The sequence below is a fragment of the Colletes gigas genome, unplaced genomic scaffold (genome assembly GCF_013123115.1).
Source record: "Colletes gigas isolate AHSC1104 unplaced genomic scaffold, ASM1312311v1 Colletes_gigas_Sc00001, whole genome shotgun sequence".
Classification (NCBI taxonomy): domain Eukaryota; kingdom Metazoa; phylum Arthropoda; class Insecta; order Hymenoptera; family Colletidae; genus Colletes; species Colletes gigas.
In genome coordinates, this window is record NW_025106630.1 from 6,637,295 (window position 1) to 6,649,884 (window position 12,590).

A 12,590-nucleotide genomic window follows, 5' to 3' on the forward strand; every position below is an offset into this window, starting at 1 on the left:
AATTCTCAGTGATGAGGACACAACAGGGTTTAAAAATATCTGAACCTCAACCTTTGCTGTGTATAAAATATTTCGATCCTTGTAAAGTTTCTGTGTGAATGTTTTCAGTAATAAAGTGTGCATCGTTATGTACGTAGGGGGTCGTACGTTATGGAAACGTGGTGAAAAACAACTCCTTTCCTAACAACGACCGGTATTAATCGTCTGGTTATGCAGTGCAACTTATTGCACAACTTATATTTAAATGTCCTGTTCTCCTTACTGTAAACAATTGCAAAATAGACGAGAAAAGATAGGCTTCCTAGTTTAAATAGATGGAAGATCACAGGCGTTCGATCCACCCTCTGATCGAGGGGCACCTAAAACGGTCTTCGAACGATCGAGGAAGGGTACTTGATTCCAAGTACTTACGTGCACTCTCGGATCTGTTCTAATCGAGTATACGTTCCGGTAACAAGATCGAAAATTGGGACCGCGAGTGGTCCCCGAAAGCTTGTAACCGCCGTCAGGCATTCCAATTCCACGGGACGATTAATCGGGTGGCGACTTTCGGCGTCGCGTACGTGTTTCGGCGAACACGGAGACACAATCGACGTCTCGAATCGAGGGCAGCAGCCGGCGGCTCGTACAGAGAAAGGAAAGTAAAACGTGGACGGGAGTCTACGCCTCCTCCGCCTCCCTCTCCCACTCTCTCGTTCGGTTTTCCTCGTCGGGTTCTCTCTCACCTGGAGGTTGTTACCTCGAGGTAAGGTAACTCGCGTTCCCCCACCCCCGTTGGTCGAGCGTTTCGCGGGGCCGCGCTTTTGGGGAGCTTTCCGCCACCAAGTGGACGCGAACGTAGCTCCGCGATAAAGAACTATACCGGCACCCGCGAACGCAGGACACGAGAGAGCCAAGTTAACGGATTATACGAGACACTCGGTCAGTGAGTCTCTAACCGACAATCGCCTAACACCGTCGAGTGGTCACCTGGACTACGTTGGACAGGCCGGTCAGTAGAAAACCACCGGCAATATCGCACGAAACACGCCGGTGATCCATCGATCGTTCTTAAACTCGAAGACGATCCGTAGATCCGTTGCATTTATTTTTTCCCGTCGTTTCGCGCGAGCCACCCCCTCCCTCTCGGTTTTTTTTTCGCCCGTGGTTCGGAAGAAAGTGCGTCGGAAGTGCTACACAACCACACACACACACACGTTCCCTTGGTCGTTCGATAGCAGCGATCCTCGACGAGCGATCCTGATCTCCCTTCGACTGGAACGTTTCGAAGGCAACGTGGAGCACGTGATAACAGAATGCACGGGTGAGTTACAGTTCAGGGGGCCCGAGAAACTGGTAGACCAAGAAACGGTCGCCCGACAGAGTTTCCGGAGACTGGGCGCGTGGGCCGATTCGTTTTCCAGGAACTACGTTATCTTCTAACGTGGTTAATTCTTAAACACGATACTGAACCGAAAATTGTAACAAATGGGAATTCATTCGATTAGAACAGTGTAATTTCTATCCGTCTGACATGTTTCGTTCCTTAACGTTTGATCTATGAACGGTGATTGCGATGATTTTTATTGAACTCGATCGTTACATCGAGTTCAATCAAAATCGATATAATGTCTGTAACTTTATGAAATTTAAAACCCGTCAAAACATTGGAGAATTTTCAAAACTGTATTATGAACATTTTGTACCAAAGATTTGTGTCTATGTATGCATTAGTATTAAAATTGAAACTCTGAGGTGACCGTGCGCGACCCCTAGCGTAACAAGTAGTCACGTGACCTGTGACCGGGGTTAACAAGCAACGGTGAAACAGTTCCTTGTCCTTTATTTGTCGCTCTAAATAATAATTTTACCAATGTTTAGACTGTACCGTGGAACAGAGAAATTTTTATTCGAATAATGGATAACATATGAGAACACGGTATTCTGATTTATTAGCGATGTTTAATCAAGCAAGCTTCAGTGTTCTAACGTAACATAGCGAGTGATTAATGAGCGTGATGATGGAAATATGGTGTCACGGATTTTTATTCCAGCAAATCATTTATTTGGTTTTACATTTTATGAAAATCCTGTGCGTTATTATTAAAATAGATTCAGGTTTGATTTGAAAACTACGTTAATTTGAAAATAATGAAAGGCACTTGCGGCTATGAAATAGGCTCGATTATTGAACCCCTTGAGACGACATTGGAGTAATATGAAACGATGAAAGCGAAAGTGGACCCATAAATTGTCCATATATTAGTTAATGAACCGAAATCAATGTAAATATATAGCGAACCATCTATTATCCAAGCCTCGATCATTCGATTTCCTAGAGTTTCTAAAATATTAATGAGCTGTATCGTTATCTATTTCTATATTTCCAACCCCTCGATTATTCTATCAACCCTCTATAATTCAAACTATATTTAGAAACCACTTTGACTTTTAAACTAATCATTTTTCGACCCTGGTACCAACACTCTTTTTATAAAAGACAAAAAAGTGTACTGATTGGTGTATAAAAAACCCAAGTGACCTTGAACTTATCAAAATGCCTCCACTTTAATACCACATACTAAGGGTTACAGGAAACACCTTGTATCTATATATACATTTATAATAGTGTTCAGACTCCAAGCACGTAGATAATGAGTATGTAATTTCAAAGTCACGTGGGGTTATAGAAGGGTAATCAAATATTAATTGAATAGCCACCTGCAGTCCATAAATCAAAGATAATAAATAATACTTGCATGACAGGTAGAATAAGAAAAGGAGATATTTTCCTTTTTACGTGGGTTTTCTACGGAAGTATATCATATTATAACGATACAATAAAATGTAGGTCAATAAGAGACCCGAGTAAAAGATATCTCCAACAGTGGGAATTTTTGTACCTCACCTTGCGAACACTGAAGGTTGGGTTCACCGATCTGTGGTAATGGGAGATCATAAAGTCATCGTAAAGTAATTTATGTCTAATTGTTAGGTTTCTTAAGTACCCGATGAATTCTTCAATTTTCTGTATTTGTATTTGCTATGAATTTATCAATAGAACAATATCATTCGAACGTGCTTCAACGCAGTTTAATGTATCTATTACAGCATTTACGAAGTTAATTTTATACCAATGATGTAAGACGTTGTTACACCTACCCAATTAGTCTAAATGATCGTTATATTCACGGTTCAAGAATCGCTGCACGCATATTTAACTCGCAGGTGAAAGAAATACAACGAACGGTGCATCCTCCAGTGGTATAATATTGGGTTATTGAATGAATGCATTCAGGTTTAGGGTTTCAACTTTGACTAAACATAGCTGGAAGCCGGTACGAAGAGTATTAATAGAAATGTATGCCAATTCCTTCAACAGAGTTTCTATAACGCAATACACGCGAATTAATGTCGTGTAAGAATCAATCATTTTTCGCATCGGTGGAGTGTAAATAATGCTCGTTACGCGTAAACTGTATCATTTACTTTCTACCACATTACTTTATATTATTCTTCAGAATTTATATATTTAACTTATTTCTCAGATTTCTTTTTAAACGACCAGTCCTAAAGCAAGTATATAAATACCTTCTTGTTCGTGTAATTTCCAAACTCACCCCTGATACAGCGAGCAATGATTAAAACGAGGAAATTTGTAGGTCCCCTGACCCTCGTTGGAACCAAGTTCGACTAGTTAGGCAAGTTCCCGGAGGGCAAAAAAGTCCCCTCGAAAATGCAATAATTAGAAGTAATTCCATTGTATTAATGAGAGAAGGAGAAACGAATTTAAATCACATCCGAACACATCCACCGATGCGATAAAATGTCTACTTCTAATTACTACATTCGTTGAGTTTCTGGGGCGCTGGTCCATACAGTTTAGAAGGCGATTAGCGTGGAAGACGAATACTAGCGATCGAAGGAACCGATTTTGAACGCGTAAAATATCATTGGACGTCGATTTCCTCGGTTACCGCAAACCTGATCGAGTATTGCCTATCGAAAATACGCGAAATGAGTCTCTATCGGTCCGAGACGCGTTGCCAACGATCTGCGAGGAAAGTGAAAGGAGAATCCGCGGTAGACGCAATGAGAAAGTAATCCACTTGATCTTTATTCCGATCAACTTGCCGTCTTTTATCTGAATCGCGTTGTTACGCGTTAACTTCGGCCTGAGAACGTTATCACGTGCCGATTACTTCCCCGTGTAATTAATAATTAGCGACGATTCCGTTTCGTAACTCGCCGATTCGATACGCTCTTTCTCGCTTTCACCGACAGCGACAATTGGAAATTCCATTTTCCAATCGCCGCGATACAGTGTTCTCGGAAACGCGATATCACGGTCTGCGTCATTGGAGCACAAAACGTGGAATTCCAGATATTAGAACCACCAAATTCGTCAAAACGACCGATTCAGATTTCTAATTTCAAGAGATCAAGGCAGCTAAATTTTAGTAATCGTGTCCCTTATCAATCCGATACTATCGAGACAAGAAAGTAGCGATTCTGACGTAACAGTGAAAGGATCAATAGTGGGATTCTAATCGTAGATATCTGTAAATGACTCTGGCTAAATAGGAAAATGTTGCTTAATGAAAAATCTAAAAGGAAAGTATCCCACACAGAGCGATACGAAATTAATAGTGTACCGAAGTAAATGTACCTCATCAATCCGACATTATTGACGCAACGAAAGTAACAAATATATGATGCAATAGAGAAAGGACTACATCGCGAGATTCTAATTGTACATATCTGTAAAGAACTCCGTTTAAAAAGAAAATATTTAAAAAAAAGGAGCATTCTACACCCTGTAATTCGAGAGTAATATCGCTCAGAAATGACTGAATTTATCAACCCAACATTATCTACTTACTAAAAGCTGCAATTATGACGTAATTGTGAAAGGATCTGTCTCGTGATTCGAATTGTACCACGAGTAAGACAAAAGCAAAGAATCTATATCCGAGTGAAATTTGTGAATTTCGAAGGAGTTACAAAAATAATTAATACGACAAATTATGAATTATTCAAGCAGGTAAAAATTGGTATAAAATTATATTTTTACTTCTGGTCGACAAGACTGCGATCCAGTTATGCATTTCACGCAGTGGTTACGGTCTCGTATATTTTTCGAGCGACTTCTTTTCGAGTTTTCACCTTTCGCCGGCTTTCGGTACGCCCAAAGATTTCCTACGTTTCTCGATTCGATTTCTCGCTGTTACGAGGCCGGAATACCGGGTCAACTCGAGCAATTCGTACGAATAAGATGCCGACGTTTCCGTACGAAAAAAAGAATCGACGGATATCGTGGTTGGCTCCGAGCCAGACCACCGAGGTAACGGAATGGACGTGATCCTTCGCGCGGAAAATGTTTTATCGCGACGACGATGATAACCGCAGAAAAGATTGCTCTCGCCACCGGTTCAGCTTTGTGTTATCGATACCGTGGACCACACATTTTCCAACAAATTAAATAACACTCTATATTTCAAAATATACGTCACGCGATCCTGTATTACGAATATCATAACAGGCGTGACGTTACATATAATAAATACAATATAATGACCATCCAGATCATTTTCGACTCCTGACAGTCTCGATGTTTTTCGTTATTCATTTGGTATTAATTTAATCGAGCACTTTCGACCGTCGCGATCGACAGATTAAGCGTATAATTCTCGTAAGCACAGGTGCTGCTCGATAAATTACAGTATTTTTCCTTACGTAATTTGAGTAAAACAATTACACGCTATATTTGATACCCAGAAAGTTTAATTCCAATGACGGTGAGCGGTGAAAAATATTTTGTAATATATTATTAAGTAGGATAATTCCTTTCCAAGGTGTTTTTACAACCATGATCTTTTATAGTACTCCTTATAAAAAAAAATAATATTCATTATATTAATTGTATATAATGCTGCATCCAACGATGTTGATTTAAAAATGTTTGATCAAAATTATCCCTGTCAATATAGCCTGGTTATTTATTGACAATATATAACCTACTTGAATATACCACAGGAACTGGTCCGAATTATCCTGTTCCTTCGTTTACCACAATTCTCAACAGGGTAATTCAGACCACCCACTTATCTCCTTTCAAATTTTACCCAACATGTTTTACTCTTAATATGTTGTTCCCAAGAGTCTAATTCGCATTTGTGGTAATTAGGAAACCAAAATTTTATTCACAGAGTCAGCAACGAAAGATATAACTTTAATATTTAAATTTTGATTTCAATCTTAATGCAATAAATACTTAAAGTACAATAGCGAGTAATGAATGAATCTAGCTTTCAATACCCGAAAAAGTCGCGCAAGAACGAACTTCGTTTCGATGCTCGAGAGTTATTTAAAGTAATTCCATTCAATTATTCTTTCGATCTTTCATTTAACAGGATTCCAATTCTTTTTTTTTACCCCCGTTATGCAAGATTGTTCACCTTTTTGCCCGTGAATTTTTATTACGTCCACATCGGGAAATAAATCACGAGCGCCGCGTTAATATTTTTCTCCTCTCGCCCGGTGGATTTATGTCCTTTCGATGCATTTCGCGGAGGATTCCGTAAATTGTATCGATTAAATCCGAGAGAAGTCATTGACTGAAGGCAGTTGGTTAATAGGACTTATGAAATCGAATGCGGCGCGACCGGTTTATCGGTGCGTTTCGTCCGTGAGCGGCGAGCAGAATGCGCAAGGTGACCAGAGAAAAAGAGAGAAAAAAGAGAGAAAAAAAAAAAGAAACTGAAATCGTTTCAAATGTCGATTGCCTTTCTTATCTGATTAATATGTAGAACGTCGCGTACTTTCATTCCCATCCTCGTGTTAACCCGTGAATATTGTTCACCGAGATAAGCCAAAGCCCGCCACATTGAAAGGTTCGACTCGAGGTCGATTAAGAATTCCGAGAAACCAATCGTGCAAAAGCTGAAACAATTTTAATCCCGCGCGAGAATTTTAAATATCATAATAACGAAATTGTTCTTGTTTCGTGATATCGTGACATATACATAAAACTTTATAACGTGAAATGTACATTAGTTCGCATTTACATGGACTTTTACTTCAAAAAAAAGCTAATAAACGTCACTGTATAATGTCAAATAATTTTTTAAATTCCTGTATGCATTGCAATTACTTAAATCAGTCGCGTTTATCGAACTCCAAACAGCTTGTAGCGATGAATATTTTTTGTACCGAAGTACAGCCATCGAGAACCGAGGAGTTTTCACGTAATTCTTTGTTAGACCGGCAGGATAATTCGCGTTTTGCAATTTAGTTTCTCCGCCGTATTCACGCATCGACGAAAGGAGGCGTAGTTGCGAACGAACCTTTCATTACGATAGAATTCAAGGCAGACTTGATCTTGATAATTTCGTTCGCAAAACAGCCGTATCGTTTCCGAAACCTCTTCAAATCTCTCGAAAGCCAATATATTGCCACACCTCGGTTCGCGTTACTTTATATTTTCTTTTTCTCCAAAAGTTGCGCAATAAACAATCGGTGGAAAGTACACCGCTAATTATATAAACCGATCGTATTAGGCGTTACCGCGGTAACAGTTCTATATGTTAATGAATTTTTTTTCGCGCAGACAAAAATAAATAACATGGTAAGTTAATCGTTAGAAACTACAAATTCCTTTCGTTTAATTCTCCAACGTTTTTTTTCACGACGAACAGCGTATTCGGAATTGTAATTTATTACGGTTCGGGAAATGCTGAAGAAAAGACGGGAGTTTGAATTTTAAATGTAACTTTCCAACCTGGATATTTAAGTTAAAATGGAGCTTAGTGTTTCAATAATTTTTTTATATAATTGTGAAATTTCTGAGACAGTGATATATTGCTTGTGAAAATATTGATGCATTTTTCGTGTGGTGGTTAGGACAATGGTGATGTCGTGTTGTGAGAAAGTTGTCACATTTCTCTTAACAATCAACGTGTTAATGAAAATTTTATCCCACGTATCTTATCGTTTTCATGAATAAACAGCGGTGGGAATAATGTCTGTCGTCCGGGGAAAAATCGCTTCAGTTATCCGAGGATTACTGTAATGAGAGTCGAAATGACAACCTCGTGCGTCGTGTGTTCGCGGAACTATGCGACAACGGAAAATAAAAGTCTTCCTAACGCTTCTATGCTTTCCCAGCCATATACGACAATCTTGCTGCAATTACTTGGAAATGCAACCATGCATTTACTCGTGGCGAGCACACACGCTAACGAACGAAAGTTCGAAGTCGAAGACACCTTTGGCAACTGTTGCAAGAAGCATGAAAAATAACAAAAATATGTCCCTATTTTTATTCTAAAATTTAAAAATGTGGATCATAGTTTGCTTCTGCGGTATATCCCATTAATCCAGCGACAGACTGGTATAGATGAGCGACAATCTTTCTTCAATCAAACTAACTGTAATTTCATCTTGGCTTAGCATTCAACCTGTTCATGACATACTATATTTTAATCCTGCTGGTAATTGTCGCGGTTTAAAATACAGGTGAATGGCCAAACGACTATTCCAATAGACTGAACACACGCGCCTACCGTATCCCAGAAAATATTCCACGGCCTCGAGAACGTTGTTTTCTGTTATTTCAAACCGTCTAATGTATCGTTGAAATCTTTTTCTTGCACAGATTATAAAACTATACATTTTAAATGTTTGGTCCTTATAAAAATACCGAAAAGTTCGATCGATCGGAAGTCTCGTTATACGGGAAGAAGAACGTAAACACCAGAGATCGTTGCTCCTTTAATAAATCACGAACGACGTTCCTACACGCCCGATTAATTTATACTCAATTAATTAACGTTTCGATGCACGCAATATTTTCTGGGACACCCTAATATTACATCGAACGGCGCCGAGTCAGGGTAATAAATTGACATTTATACGCCTTCAACCTCGCATCAAGGTGGGCTTTCTCTTGGATATGCGGTTAGACAAACTCGACGATATTGGAGCGGTATGGAAAATAACCATTTGCACGCGTTTTGCAATGCAAATAGTGTAGCTACGTACAGCGATAATTACCTTCTCGCGGGAGCTAATGACACCGCGGTAATCAGTCTTATCTGGCTGTTCGCGAAATCCTCGTGATCGTACACTTGGACTTTACGGTTCATTGTTGTAAACGATGTAGCATCGCGAAGGAAAGCTGTGGGAATTGCCCTCAGGAAGCCGTTTCCTCCTTACACGGTCTGTACATAATACGTAATATGAGAAACGCCATTCATACCGTAACGAAGGCGACCTTTTCCGATCAAAAAATCACAGCCCTACGAGAACCTCGTTAAACTTCGACGGAAGATGAATTTGAATTCCTCGGAGTAGCGCGGATTATCGACGAAAGAAATGGGAACTGCATGATCGAGTTATCTACTAAATTTACTTACTGAAATAGGCATCCGAACTACTTAGAATCCGACGTTTGTAATTTGTTTAGACGTAACTGCACGATGTGATGCTGGGAAACGTTTAAACACGATGTGTACGGCAGAACTGTTTTAATATACAGAATTTGATGCAGGGGATGCGAGAAATATTAAAACGAATGACTTGCATATCTCGCATAGTCTCCAGTCTTGATCGTCAGAAATCCTAGCTAACATCATTTCGAAGGAACGGTCTCCTCACACTTTTCTATCCTTTCACCTAACGTATTGTTAGATCTGTTCTACGGCCACTCGTGTTCAACAATATTTCGTATCTATTCTCGCCTGTATTGGAACCATAATCAATCTTACTAGTAGATTTAATCTCTACGAGACTCGTCGAGTAAATATAAATATAAATATGAAAAAAAAGAGATCTAGATCTAAACCATTTAACTTACACTGTGGTCTATTTAGTTTCCAAAAGCTGACTTACAATTTACAGACTCAGAAAGTTAAGAAAATTAACAGATCCTAAGCTTGAGCCATGTTTTCAGTTGATTTTAATTACTCGGGTTAAGGAAAGGAACGTTTCTTGCGCTCAGTCTCGGGAGTCTGAATCGCGAAAGGTTTCAGGGGATCGTTGATCCGCGAAATTGATTTTACACACGGGATAAGATAACAATTCGTGACAGATACGTCGGATTAAGAGTAATTTCGCTAGATCCGATATTCTGGCAGAAACACTGTTCACGGTATCCCGATGGCGGTGAAGATAATCGTCGCTATTATAATGTTGCAGATCCATGATAGGGCGGACACGATCCGCTATAATCGGACTCCTGCTGCTACTAGTCACGTGGAGGAGTAGCTGCTACGGACTGCAATACCAGTCGGTCGAGGCTTATGCAAACGGCGATGACTGTGCTTTGGTTCTCAACGGTCCAGGAAGGACGAACGCCTTCGATTATACCTACAATCTACTTCGTGGTACCTTGTAAGCAATCTTCTATCAAATTAAACTTCGAACACGGTATCGACTACCTAGTTAATGCGTTCCGCGGCTGGAGCTCGAGCCAATTTTCGCCCCACGGTTCTCCCAGAGTAACAGTTCCACTTACGACACATGACTCACGATACCCCCAACACTGTGAAAATCATCATTAAGGCGTAACGTTTAAGAACAAAGGAAAAATTCTTGCTTCAACGAGTTATCGTCGCGGTTGCAGTTTACCCTCGCCTCGATCTTCCCGTCGCGCGTAAAAGGCGCGAACGACAATCGAATCCTTCGAACACTTCACGCCCCTTGAAAGTTGCAACCGAATCGTCGTTACGTAACGCGACAAGACCTTCACTGACATTTTCGAGGTCTGGAGAAAGCAGGAACTCCGATCAGGATCAGTAATCAGGACTTTCTCTATGTATTTAACCTCTGTCCCCGCGTGCTTCGCTTTAATCGCAGCGACTTTTACGAAAACCTTTCTTCTCGAACGACGTTACTCAATCACTGTCATCCTGTCAGTCGATTTTTTCAACATTCCTCTCTCTGACAGGGTTGGGACTACTCGAATACTTCAAGAAGTTTTCTTTGAAACGATTCTTGTATCGAGGAAGCTTTTAGGTACAGTTAAATCCGGATCTAAGTGCAAGTAATGAAAACAAGTCTGCGACAGAGAAATAAAGAATATTCAACGAGTAGTCCCGGTTTAGCTGGCAACACCCAACTTCATTGTTAAACGACGAAGATTTAAAAGTCGAAGCTGAAAATAAACCCGTCCGGGTAGCATATTTCCGCAATTCACCAGGGACGTTGTACGCCCGATGATAATTTATCACGGTGGATAAAAGTGTATCTCAATATCAGGTCGTGAGAACGCTCGTATAATGAGGACAGGCCGTTATACGCCGTGGAAAACCTGATCTCCTTTTGTTTATCAACGCGGATAAGACAATGGAGGACTGTCGTAATTCCTAGGTTCGAAACCTTGAAACAAGTCGTGGAGTTGTATTCCTTGGTGTCGCAAGGAACGATGCACTCCGGGATCGTTCGAAGCACTGTTTCTTCAGGAATTAATAAACTTCGTCTTGTGGAATAATCGTTTCAGAGAAAGATCAAGCCCTAAAATCGAGGCGTTAGAAGACTGAGACGCGTTTTATCGAGTTTCTAATTTCTATTAAAATCTATTAAAGCAAGCCGCTATAAATAACGTGGTGCACGAAACAAAAGGGTTGATCTATTTTTGGACGTACCGGAGAGCATGGTTTTGCCACTTACAAGGCATAATGCAATTGCACAGTTTTCGTGCAATTACGAGGCACGAACTGCCAATGTGCGACTGTGTGAGTAAATCTTATTGCACACGTGCAAATAAATATTCCCACGTGCGAACGTGTGCTCTTGTTCGACAGCCCGTGCAGTCACGATCGAACTTGTAATCGAGCAGAAAAGAAACCGTCGTGGTTAGTCGTGGAACCCTTCGCGGCTCGGCGCTAATAAAACACGCCAGTGGCCGGGGTAAAAGGAAGCAATCATCGTCCATTTCGGAAATCGAGCTTAACGAGATAATTAGAAAATTACACACGATAATACGTGCCTCTACTAATGAATGATCATTGCACAATGTGGATTTTTTGCTCCACTCTATCGCGAGGTATTTACTTAAGAGAAACATTCGTCGATCTGTATATCTGTTGACCAAGTCGAATTAATAATTTTACAATTATCAAAAATAAATTACCTTTCGGGGGAGATCAATTAAATTAAACAACGTTCGCGTCTGATTGAATTTTCAATTTGACAAGAAAATTTGAAAAATTACTATTTTTTGAAAACATGGGGGTCAAATATAAGCCTAAAAATGAAAGACAAAAGTGAGATATGGTAATGAAACCATCTAATTTTAAAATGTTTGTAAACTCGATTGATTTACAATGTTGCTGAATTATGATAGAAACGACTCTTCTAATTTTAATTTCATTTGCATATCGGCAATCCCCCGAGCCACGATGCGCGAGATAAAAGATGCACGTAAGTAATATGCAAATCAATTTTTTGATTGCATCTCGCGCGAATAGAATTATGCAAGACTTACGTATCACATCGATGCATTCGTTTCGCAAAAAAAAAAGAAGCGTTTATAGTCGCCCGAGGATAAGATGTAATGACATATCCGCGACACCGAACACATCGAAACGAAATAAGCGACCTACGCATGC

At 40.0% G+C, this 12,590-nt stretch overlaps 1 protein-coding gene across 1 annotated transcript in view; it reads left to right on the plus strand.

Moving 5' to 3' along the window:
* The first annotated feature begins 939 nt into the window (after positions 1-939).
* LOC122395295 (peroxidase) overlaps positions 940-12,590 on the plus strand; it is a 29,112-nt gene continuing 17,461 nt past the window's right edge. The window contains exons 1-2 of the mRNA XM_043392741.1: positions 940-1,303; positions 10,177-10,371. Coding sequence (XP_043248676.1) covers positions 1,296-1,303; positions 10,177-10,371 — 203 coding nt within the window. The 5' untranslated portion in view covers positions 940-1,295. The remainder of the gene's footprint in view (positions 1,304-10,176; positions 10,372-12,590) is intronic.